Source organism: Capra hircus, chromosome 14, assembly GCF_001704415.2.
Source record: "Capra hircus breed San Clemente chromosome 14, ASM170441v1, whole genome shotgun sequence".
NCBI lineage: Eukaryota > Metazoa > Chordata > Mammalia > Artiodactyla > Bovidae > Capra > Capra hircus.
Window position 1 is genome coordinate 16,095,009 of NC_030821.1, and position 12,713 is coordinate 16,107,721.

Genomic DNA, 12,713 nt, shown 5'->3' on the forward strand with positions numbered 1-12,713 from the left:
AAAATCTGTCATGGTTTCCACATTTCCCCCTTTTATTTGCCATGAAGTGATGGGACTAGAGGCCATAATCTTAAGGTTTTTTTCTTCTTAATGTTGAATAGTGCTTATGACATTCCTTTGAAAAGGTGCAATTATTATCTTTCAGGAAACTGAGACTTAAAAGAGGTTAATTAGCTGAAGGTCATAGAGATAATAAGTGGTAGATCTGGGCCTTGAAGCCTGCTGGAATTACTCAAAAGTCTGTGGTCTTCAAACTGCTCTTCAGAAGTGCTTCTAACATTATCTTTTGGTGACCAAACTTTACAAATTAGCAAGACATTTCTAAAACAACTTGAAACAAACAGGTATATGTAAAATGCTACATGTGTAAGTAAGAATGTTAGAGCACACTGATATGATAATTTTGTTAACATGGAATTGTTTGGAGCAACGGTTAAATCACCTAAGGTATATCTACACAAAAGAAGAGTCTGCAACAGCTTTAAAAATGAGGTAGATCAATATGTATCCATATGGAAAACCTTCAAGACAAGAAGAAAGCAATCTGTAGAATAATATATACAGTAAAGCTCCATTTATATAAATAGGTCAAAACCAAACTAGATGATCAAGTATGTAATGGATATAAAACTATCTACTGGTTACACTCACTCAGAATCCTCAGCAGTGGTGGGCTTTGGGGAGGTAAGTGCAATAGACAGTGAGTAAAGGGAACTTTTAACTTCTCAAATCTATAAAATTCTGTGTTGAAATTTATTCTACAACAAGGAGGTATTCATGTAGTAGTTTCTATGTGAAAAGACTTCAAAGAACAAACATAAAATGGTTACATAGAGCCTTTACAACAGTGTAAAGATGTAAAGTCAGAAGTAAACTGAGAAAAAAAATAGCTGGGAGTTTAAACGTCATAGTTTCTTCACTTTTATTTAGGTAATGTAATTTAATGCATATATTAAACTGTTAAAAAAAAATCAGCGAATGGAATCACACCAAGGAAAATCTGCATGCTATTTTATTTCCACTAGAAAAATATTATCTATATAAAATTTGGTCCAGTTTCTTCTCCTTTATCTCTGCCATTCAAATTTAAATGCTTTAGTTTTATTCAAGTAAAAATCACATATCTGACATAATAAAATACTTCCCATCATTAAATTAATAGGGTTTAGTTGAATTAGGTGTGCTTTTTCTTACTTTTCAGGCATAGTAGCTCATCTTTCCTACATGTTATTTCCTTCTACTTTTATTCTTCTGAGTTAACTCAGTAAGGCATGTCTGTTTTCCCACATCCAGCAATACAAGTGTTACAGAAGTATAATTTGTAATATTAGTAACTAGATTCATCATTAATCTTCAATTCATATCGTTTCCCTTATTATATGGTATTTCCATAATATTTTCAGATATTTCAACCTTAATACTTTCCAACAAGGATTAAGCCATTAGTTTAAAAATACTATTAAATTTCCAGACTAAATAACACTTGGCCCACTTAGAGTGATGCTGTCGTGAGAGGTCCTTGCACAGCTATTGCTTCGATCTCAACACGGCCTCCCTGTTGGGAAAATAACAGATTAAGAGAGCACCATAATGTCTACTGAAAACATATGCATTTTTAAAATTAAACTTTTCAAAGAAGGAAAGGAGGGGGCACATTCACCAAGAATCACTAAGAAAAGGCTAGGCCATAGCCTAGCATGTTCATTTATGTTAGCTCATGTGATTCCCCTAGCAGCTCTGTTATCAGGGTTCTCTCAGTGCAGATGATACACTGAAGCTTAGAAAGGTTGTTTAACCCATCCCAGAACACAAAGCCAAATGGCAGAGGTTCAAACCCATGTCTTATGTCAAGTTCAGAGCTCCTTCTATCTCATTCTGTATCTTAATAAATTTGATGATACTGATCATTCCAAGTAATAGTCAAACGACAAAAATACCATTCACAGAAGCTAAATTTCTTTGGTGCAAAATTTCCAGTAGAAGTCCATGAGAATGGCTTCTTTCTAGGTAGAAATATCATGCTGCTAAGGGGCACAGGAAGTGCTTCTAGTTCAATTAGAAAACCAAAGTAAAACCAAAACGAGCCATTGTTTTTCAGATGATTTTTCCTAATGGAAAGCATAGTGCTGTTTTTGGCCACGCCACGCAGCTTGTTGGATCTTAGTTCCTCAACCAAGGATCAAACCTGGGCCCTTGGCAGTGAAAGTGCAGAGTCCCAACCACTGGACCACCAGGGCATTTCCTAGATATTTTATTATACAATAGAAAATTAAATTTTAACTGTAGAACTCACAGATCTGGCTCAATTTATAGTCGTTAAGTAACAGTAAAACAATACAGTGGCTGTTTTACTTCTCATAGTTTAAGTAAAATGATTCTGTTGTATTCACATTCATGTGTGGCCTTGATTTTTTTTTTAAAGATTTATTACTTTTAGCTGTGGTGGGTCTTCACTGCTGCAAGGGCTTTTCTCTAGCAGTGACGAGTATGGGCTGCTCTCTAGCTGTGGTGCATGGGCTTCTCACGGCAGTGGTTTCTCTTGTGGAGCACAGTATCTAGGCACGCGGGCTCAGTCGTTTTGGCACACGGGTATACCTGCCCTGTGGCATGCAGGATCTTCCCAGACCAGCGACTGAATGCATGTCCCCTGCACTGGCCAGTGGACTCTTACCACTAGGTCACCAGGGAAGCTTGTGGCCTTCATTTTTAATTTTCTTAATTGTTAAGACAAACGAGTACTTACTTTGGGCAAAGCAGCAACCTGGTAAGCAGCTCTCGCCGGAAAACTACTCTGGAAATCTAATTGAAAAGAATTTCATTTTAGTTTTTTCAGATACTATGTTGTAATTCAACACTGCAGGATCAAGAATCTGGTAAGTGATTCAGATCTATGTCACTTCTTAGATACAAGCCAACATTGGAAAAAAGAAGCTCATATTCACATTTGTTTGACAAAATACTTTGCTATGAGTCTCATAATATTTAATATTCTTAAAAATATCTTAGCTTTCTGGGAAAGAAATGAAAATATACACTCTGCAGAATCTGTTCTAACATGCATGCTTACATGCTGTATTAACTCATTAAAAATTCCAACCTTAGAAGATGTTATCCACATTTAGGATATGAGGAAACCAAGGCACAGAAATTTTAACTAACCAGTTAATGGTTCTGAGAGAGCAGGACAGATCGTAGCTAGACCTCATCACAGCAATAATAAATGCAGTCATGTGTTGAAAAATGATTAAGAGAGTACAGAAAACCTAAGAAGGATGTAATAAAATTAAGCTTAAGGAAAAAGGATTTGTCTGGTGGCGGTATGTTTTTCTAGGGAATGCAATAGAAATATCTTGGATCTTTTTCATGGGGTCACACTTCGTGTTTCTAATCAGCTATTAGGACAGGATCTATGACCATTTCTTTAACCTCGCCCAACATTCTTAATGTATTGTTGTTGTTTAGTTGCTAAGTTGTGACCCCATGGACTGTAGGTCACCAGGCTCCTCTGTCCATGGGATTTCCCAGGCAAGAATACTGGAGTGGGTTGCCATTTCCTTCTCTAGAGGATCTTCCCAACCCAGAGATCAAACCCACCTCTCCTGCATTTGTACGTGGATTCTTTACCACTGAGCCACCAGGAAAGCCCTTCTTAATTTATAATGGACACATATTAAGATTAATATATATCTTTTTAAAATGTTTATTTATTTGGCTATGTTGGGTCTTAGTTGCAGTGCATGGGCTTAGCTGCCCTTCAGGATGTGGAATCTTCTGGGACCAGGGATTGAACCCACCTCCCCTGTACTGTAAGGTGAGTTCTTTACCACTGGGCCATCAGGGAAGTCCAATAGATACATGTCTCTTTAAAATGAAAAACAGTAATAAAGCCAAATAACTTACATTGTTTGTAGACATCATTGACAGCACTGAAGTCATTTATGTCAGCCAGCAAAACCGTTGCTTTTACCACTAGGAGATACATACATTGTCATTAGGTTTGTTATTTGGTTTGATCTAAAACATTACTTAGAAAAATGGTAGTGATGAAATAAAATTCACATTTTAAGGCAAGACAAGAAAAATGTTAACAAAAAATTTCTTTTCTCTGCCCATTTAGTTCTCCTGCCTCCCCTCTAGTGTGCACTGGGTGTCTTCATAGAGCATTAGCCAGACCTCTTTTCTTTTGCTGGTGCTAGCCATGCAACCCCCTAGACCATAACATAACTTACTTATGAGCTTATTCATGTCACTAGCTATATCACCTGTTCTATTTTGCAAGATTGTTTCTTGCATTATCAAATGTGACCGAGTCTCCAGTAAAAATAACTAGATGACTTGAAATTACTGACCTAAAATACAGGTCTTCAAGATCGATGATTATAATAGTTGTACTCCAGATATGGGAAGCAGCAACAAGAGAGAATCGTTTCCTGGCTTCTGGCTACTATTAACAGAGCTTTAGTCCACTAACAGCACATTGAGTGACATATCAACAAAGTCCTCGCCCGACCTGGCAAAGAGCACTTTTAGCCCTGTGGGAAAAACTGGTCATGAAACACCTCCCAAACTTTGATTGAAATTAAGATCAAAAGAGAGCATTCAGTTTTATAAGAATAAAGTCATTAGCCACTGTGGTCGCTGACCTACAACACACCCTGAAAGGAATTCAGGAAGATCAGGATAAGGCACTTTGTGCTCTAGGGAAATTGGCAGAACCGGCCCCCAGATAGATATTTTCAGGAGAAAATGTTATGAATCTAGTTTTACATATGCTTCCATACCTAGCACTAAAACCATTAACTTAGCCATCTGTTTCTCACGAATAGCACTAACCTTCTGCCAAGATGTGTGCCAGGTCATGTATATGCTGGCCTCTCCCCTTACCGCTTCAGAATAGTCCTCAGAGCTTTCTGAAAGACTGTCTGCCAGGTATCAGCCCCAGGTTGGGTCAAACAAAATGTTCCATTTTTTTCCTTAGATTGACTGCTGATTATTTTTTACTGATATTGTGTATATAGCTCTAGATCGACTACTGATTAATTTTTCATTGATATCATGTCTATGGGACTGAAACTCAGCCAACTTCAAACAACAAAAGATATGGCAGGACATATTATTAGACGCCATGTGTTCTTTACGAAAGAAATACCAAACAGAAATGTGAAATAATTTCAAGTTGCTCACCATTCGTGAAGTCACAGCCTGCTGCTTTCAGAATTTCACCTATGTTTGTAAGAGCCTGTGAACCAAGGCAAGAAAACCCTTAGGCGCTAACGTTACATCGAAGATTTAACTCAATTCAGTTTACCATCTTTTACTAATACTTCCTATGTTGCAGAAAAATCTTCCTTTTCTAGGAAATTCACTCTTCATAAGCCACCTCTATACAAGTAAACTGCCTCTTGGCTTTCTTTGATGGAGTGACTCTTTCTGAAATATAGTGAGAATCTGTCTCTTTTTGTGAGGAGAAAGACTGAAGTCTCTTCCTCAATGCTAGAATTGTGAAATTCTCAGCCAATGTCAACTAAGCTAAAACAGAAATAACTACTGGGGCTCCTAATTCTGTATCACTTTCAGGAAAAGTATGAGCTAGTAAGCATTAAAACCTGTTTTCTTTGAAGCAATATTTTTAAAGAGGTTGTTTCCTTTTTCTTAAAAAACAATCATTAGTAAATTCTGTGTATGTTTGACACTTCAGCCTTTGGAAAAATATTAGTTTTTCACTCTGTCCTTAATTTATTGTTTTTCCAATTCATTCTTCCACTTTGACTGGTCACATTATAGTAGTTGATGATTTTGAAAAATTTAATCTTCTAAATGGGTTATACATGGATAGGGCAAAAAATTCAAAAGCTACAAAAAACATATACAGTTAAAAGATGCCTTTCACCCTTACTCTCCTTCCTGAGTTTCCTTCATCAAAGGCAACCACTAGAAAACTGTTTCTAGTTTCTTGCATATCCTTCCAGAGACAGCCAATGCCTATACCAGCATAAATGTATATATTTAGACAGAGACAAACAGAAACAGAAAGACAGAGACAGAGACAAACATACACACGGTAGCTTATTGTGCAAGCTGTTCTGTATCTTGGTTTTATTATATAACAATTTATCTGGAAGATATTTCCATATTAACTTAGCTGTACAAATCTCGCAGGATTTCTTTAGCTACTTCCTCATGATGCACATTTTAGGTTATTTTCTACCTTTGGACATCACAAATGACTCAGTGAATGTACTAAATGATAATTTAATTCTACTTATTGGATTAGAATTATACCCCCATCCTTATTAATATTTTTAGAAAACATACTGCATACTACATGTAACCTTTGATATTTCTCTCTTTCTAACAAACAATGATTTTTACTTCTGTGGTGGTGGATTATTTTTGCAGTCACTGGCCCCCCAAAAATTTCCCAACTCATGCGGAAGTGGCAAGATGTTTTCACAATTCACAATTGCTTTCGCAATTTCCTTCCCATTTCACTGAAATATAACTTGAGATATAACACTGCATTAATTTTAGGTAAATAACATGATTTAATACATGTATGTATTGTGAAATGATTACCACAGTAAATTTAGTTAATACCCAATAATTCAGGTTTAAAGTCACCTTGGCAAGTAAAATCTTTTTTTTTTTTTTAGGTTGTTAAATGATTCATCACATTTCCAACTTTCTATTGATGTAAAACTGTTTTATGTCAATAAGTCAACCAATAACTTAAAAAGCATCTATCTGATAATCTCTATAAAATAAATCAGCCAAATGGATTCTTAATATTCCTCAATATGATGAAAAAGAAGTAGAAAAGGGAACTTCAAATGTGGAAAATGACTCACCTGTTTAGCCTCTTCTACCACCCCTCCTGGCACAAGCTGTCCACTTGCAGGGTCCATACCTAGCTGTCCTGAAATGTAAATGGTCCTGTCGACTAACACAGCCTGACTGCAAAGAACAGAAATCCAGTATATGTAAAATATAAAACTCAATGCTAAGAGATTTCTTTGCTAAGATACAAAAAGTGCAAAATATAAAATAAAAAATTGTAATTGGACTTCATGGAAATTAAAACCTTTTGCTTATTGAAAGTCTTTAAGAAAATGGAAACCCAAGTCACAAATTGGGAGAAAATATTTGTGAAACGCAAATATTTGTATTCAGAATATATGGATTTGTATTCAGAATATATAAAGAACTCTTATATAATTCAATAATATAAAGACAAACAACCCAGCAAAATATTGGGCAAATGATCTGAACAGACACCTCATAAAAGACGACATACAGAGTGAAGGAGTAATGCAAACCAAAGCCACTCTATCATACCATTACACACAATAAGGCATGACTGATAATAAGTACGGATGAGGATGTGGAGAAAATGGAATCTTCATACTTTGTTGGTGGGTATGCAAAATAGTACACACACTTTGGAAAGTAGTTGGGAGTTTCTTAAACACTAAACAGGGAATTCTCTGGGTCCAGTAGTTAGGACTTGGCACTTTCACTCCAGCAGCTGGGTTCAATTCATAACTAACAAAAGAAAGAACTGCCAAGCACTCAAGAAGATAAGTAACTAGACAAGGTTAATCATTGCTGAAGGGTCAAGAAGGATACACGGCTTACTTTCCAAACTGATCATTTTTGTAGTGAAGAAACTAAATATCAGAATTAGTAACAAGATCACAGGGAAGAGCATAAGCTACACTGAGACCTGAAACAGAGCCAAACAAATCAACTTTCAGTTCAGTTCAGTCGCTCAGTCGTGTCCGACTCTTTGCGACCCCACGAACTGCAGCACGCCAGGCCTCCCTGTCCATCACCAACTCCCGGAATTCACTCAAACTCATGTCCATCAAGTTGGTGATGCCATCCAGTCATCGCATCCTCTGTAGTCCCCTTCTCTTCCTGCCCCCAACCCCTTCCAGCATCAGCGTCTTTTCCAATGAGTCAACTCTTCCCGTGAGGTGGCCAAAGTATTGGAGTTTCAGCTTCAACATCAGTCCTTCCAATGAACACCCAGGACTGATCTCCTTGCAGTCCAAGGAACTCTCAGGAGTCTTCCCCAACACCACATTTCACTTCGGTGCTCAGCTTTCTTTATAGTACAACTCTCACATCCATACATGAGCACTGGAAAAAACATAGCCTTGACTAGATGGACCTTTGTTGACAAAGTAACGTCTCTGCTTTTTAATATGCTATCTAGGTTGGAACTTATCTTCCAAGGAGTAAGCGTCTTTTAATTTCATGGCTGCAGTCACCATCTGCAGTGATTTGGGAGACCCAAAAAACAAAGTCTGACACTGTTTCCACTGTTTCCTCATCTATTTCCCATGAAGTGATGGGACAAGGTGCCATGATCTTAGTTTTCTGAATGTTGAGCTTTAAGCCAACTTTTTCGCTCCCCTCCTTCACTTTCATCAAGAGGCTCTTTAGTTCCTCTTCACTTTCTGCCATATAAGGGTAGTGTCATCTGCATATCTGAGGTTATTGATATTTCTCCCGGCAATCTTGATTTCAGCTTGTGCTTCTTCCAGCCCAGCGTTTCTCATGATGTACTCTGCATATAAGTTAAATAAGCAGGGTGACAATATACAGCCTTGACATACTCCTTTTCCTATTTGGAACCACTCTGTTGTTCCATGTCCAGTTCTAACTGTTGCTTCCTGACCTGTATACAGGTTTCTCAAGAGGCAGGTCAGGTCAGGTGGTCTGGTATTCCCATCTCTTTCAGAATTTTCCACAGTTTATTGTGATCCACACAGACAAAGGCTTTGGCATAGTCAATAAAGCAGAAATAGATGTTTTTCTGGAACTCTCTTGCTTTTTCCATGATCCAGCAGATGTTGGCAATTTGATCTCTGGTTCCTCTGCCTTTTCTAAAACCAGCTTGAACATCTGGAAGTTCACGGTTTATGTATTTAAACGCAATTAATTCTCTCTTAGATAAAAAGTCCCACCATTGTTTCCAAACTTAAAATCGACCATTTTAACCATTTTAAAGTACACATTTCAATGGCATTAAATGTTTAAAAATTTTTTTATAAAGAAACCTTAACTTCACTTTAAATTCAGAAGTAAAATCTGTTTTACGCCATTTCAGTTATTCAGAAAATAAGATACTCTCATTTCTAATGTCCTACTTCCGTATTTCGTTCAACATACTCCTAACTTTCCTCTTTTATTTCATGACGTCTCCCCTCATGTCTTTTCTCCTTTATAACTTTAAATACAAGTGGTAATTTTACAACACAATTGGTACCGAGTCTCTCGGTGCGTTGCCTGCTATGGTTCAGTCCCATTGGGCACAGTGAACCCGCAGGTAGGTTGCCCAGTGAACCCCGAGGCCCGCAGCAGCCCTGACCCGGACTAGCGGCTGCCATCTATGGGGTCGCACAGAGTCGGACACGACTGAAGCGACTTAGCAGTAGCAGCAGCAGCCCAAGCCCCAAACCCCGACCCCCCCACGCCCCGAGTGCCCGCACCGGGGTCGCGACCCCAGACGCCTCGAGTCCTTCTCGGCTCCCACAGCCCTCCTGTACCTGTAGGGACCAATGGCCGCGGGGGCTTTCGCCGTGCTGATTATCCTTCTGACCAAAGACGACATGGCTAACCCTTTTCCTTTGCTGCCCTTCGGAAACAAGTACGCAGCACACGGTTCTCGCTCGCGCTTCGCCTGACCAGCCGAAGCCAGAATCGCTGCTTCAAAGCATCGCCGGGGGTTCGCTCAGCATTCTGGGAGTTGTAGTCTCCGTGTGACTCCCGGCCTCCTCTGGGAGCTGTAGTCTCCGTGCGACTCCGGGCCACGTGGAGGCCGCGGTCACACTGGCGCATGCGCGCTCCAGTTCGCTTTCCGCTCCCGGCGCGTCGGTGACTGTGGCAGAACCTTGTCATCTGGACTCGGGTGGGGAGTCCTGGTTTCTTCCCACCGGGCGTCTGGCAGGTAGGTCGTGAGGGGCTGGCGTCCTCCAGGGATCGCGAATGTGGGAGAGAGTGTGTGGCCGCCCCCTGCGAGTGCCCAATATTGGCCGGGCTCCTCTTGGATTGTCCTCACACCCAACTATAACCTACTCTTCTTCCCTTGCTGCCAGCGCTGGGGCCCTTCTTTCCGCTTGGCACCTCCTACTTTTACCAGAGAACTGGGGTCACGTCTTGGTGGGTGTCAAGCCAAAAAAAGAAAAACAAACAAACAAACAAACAAACCACGAAACAAAAAGACCCAATGAAGCCAAAGATCAGAAGGAAGGATTTATTACTTGCTTCAAGTGAGTAGAATACCGGGGATCTTTCCCAAAGCAGTGTCTCCCCAGCAGAAAATCCGGGGCCTTTTAAGCTAAAGTAAGTCAAGTCGCTTGAGTCCTGTCCGACTCTTTTGCGACCCCTTGGACCGTAGCCAGGCTCCTCCGTCCGTGGGGATTTTCCAGGCAAGAATACTGGAGTGGGTTGCCATTTCCTTCTCCAGGTTTTAAGCTAGGGATACATGCATATTCATGAAGGGGCTCCAGCGGAAGGCAATTCAGCATAGACTTGTGGCAAAGGTCAACAGAGTTCTAGTTTTAGTGGAAGCCATGGGGTGAGGGGAGGGGATCAGCAGCATCATCCCAGTTGATCTGATGATTGAGTGCCCGACGGGGTTCAAATTCTGCAAAACAGCTGGAGAAAATGCTTCAGGCTAATCTTGGTCATGGAAATAGAAATGGGAGTTTACAACTGATTTTTATTATTGGTACTTCTCCTACCTGATAATAGTTGTTTTTTAGGTGCCTTTCAGTTGCTCAGTCAGTGTCCGACTCTCTTTGAGACCCCATGGACTGTAGCCTACCAGGCTCCTTTGTCCATGGCATTTCCTAGGCAAAAATCCTTCATGGGCTGCCATTTCCTGCTGCAGGGGATCTTAAGATCTTTTTTTTAGGTGCATTAAGATCATTGTTACTGAGCCATGCTGTTCAGGGACAAGCCTTGTGGCCAGGCTTAGATCACAAAATGGCTTAGGCAAGAAATGGCTTCTCTAATGCCAAGAAAGCCTTGCCTGGTTGTTTTTCTGGGGTCCCCCTACTTTATCTCTTTACACTTCAGCCCTTGTGATCTTGAGCCCACTCTGTCATTTCTCTGCATTGCCCCCCCAGGCAGAGGTTCTCCTAGGACTGGGCTTGCACTCTCTAAAGGAATAAGATGGGTCATTCGGAGAACCTTGAGGAGACTTGGCACTATTCACCTCCTCCCTGCCCCCTCATGCTTCCTCCTCTGGAGACCCCCTCGAGATTTACAAGATGTCTCTGCAGAAGCCTAGTGACTGGCATCTGATTTCAAGTAGGAGATTATTGATCTCGGTGCAGCAAATGGCCCCAGAGCTGTTCCCTTGGCAGATATTCAGTCATGCAGTATTAGAAGCAGTGGTACTTGGCTAAATAATTTTTACTGTTAAAATATGCATTATAGGCATGTTTCACTTCTTATTTTATGCGTGTACATGTATATTCAGCAGATATATATATTGAGCCCCTGCTTTGTGCAAGACACTCTGCTAGGTCCTGGAGATGTGGCAGTGAAAAAGACTGGCAAAAATTCCTGTCCTCCCCTGCTTCTGAAACATAAGAGAATCCTCTTTTTTCCACCTCATACACCTCTACATGGTGTGGGGTTTTGGCTTTCCAACTCTGACTCGAGAACCTTCAGAGCTTTTTCATTGGTTTAGAGTTTTTGCCTCCAAGCCTTGCCTACTCAGTTTTGTCCTCTCCTGCTGTCTCTTTCCACTCTAGCTATCCAGAGTCCTCATTCCTGAAGTCACGAAGCAGATTCTTGAATACTTTTCTTCCCTAAGTTCTGACTAATGAAATCTTATGTTCTCATTGACTTTTCCTGTAGATTCACACTTTTTTCTTTCCCTTATCCTGTTTTTTATTGTGCTGTACTGCAAAATTTAGTCTTAAAAAATATATATATATATTTTTTGGGGGGTTCATCTTAGACCCCTGTGTTGTGTGTGAGTTGCTGCTGGGGCTTTTCTCTCGTTGCAGCAAGTAGCGGCTACTTGAGTTGCGGTGCGCAGGCATCCCACTGCAGTCACTTCTCTTGTTGCAGAGCACAGGCTCTAGGGCGCGCGGTCTCACTAGCTGCAGCTCCCGGGCTCTCAGCACAGGCCCAGGCGTTGTGGTGCAGGGGCTTAGCTGCTCCTCCGCATGTGGGATCTTCCCGGATCAGGGATCAAACCCAGGTCTCTTGCATTGGCAGGAGGATTCTTTACCATTGAGCGACCAGAGAAGCCCTGTCATCTTTTACTATATGTGATCTTATTCTCTTAATTGTTTTTAAGAATGGTGAATAGAGCCAAACTGCCTGGTTTGAATCCCTGCGCAATCACAAGCTTAGTTTCACCTCTCTGTGCTTCGGTTTTTTCATTTATGAAATGAGGGTAGTGCTAGTACTTCCCTCACAGGCTTGTAAGAATAGGTGAGTAAGGCATGGGGAATAGGGCCTGACAAAGTTCTCAATAAATATTGGTGCTGAAGATGAGTAATTCTTTAAGCAAAGAGGCCACACCCATGTGCTACTTTGGTATATAAACAACCCAAAGCTATTAAGCACATACAGGTACCCCCAAGCTTATTAAATTTGATTAAACTGGATAATTAGGTGTTTTTAATTTACAGAACACTTCACCATATGATTTTTAAATAGGCACTCTCTTGAAGCATTACAGA

General features: G+C 40.4%; 2 protein-coding genes across 2 annotated transcripts in view; one reads left to right on the forward strand and one right to left on the reverse strand.

Annotated features, from left to right (window-relative positions):
* On the reverse strand, positions 995 to 9,722 carry RIDA (reactive intermediate imine deaminase A homolog). The gene is given in 6 exon segments (NM_001285713.1): positions 995 to 1,555; positions 2,744 to 2,799; positions 3,901 to 3,969; positions 5,185 to 5,239; positions 6,849 to 6,954; positions 9,555 to 9,722. Coding segments are annotated over 6 exon segments (414 nt in total). The 5' UTR covers positions 9,620 to 9,722; the 3' UTR covers positions 995 to 1,492.
* Positions 9,875 to 12,713, forward strand: part of POP1 (POP1 homolog, ribonuclease P/MRP subunit) — a 34,806-nt gene continuing 31,967 nt past the window's right edge. The window contains exon 1 of the mRNA XM_018058275.1: positions 9,875 to 9,955. The gene's annotated coding sequence lies outside the window, so the exon portion shown is untranslated. The remainder of the gene's footprint in view (positions 9,956 to 12,713) is intronic.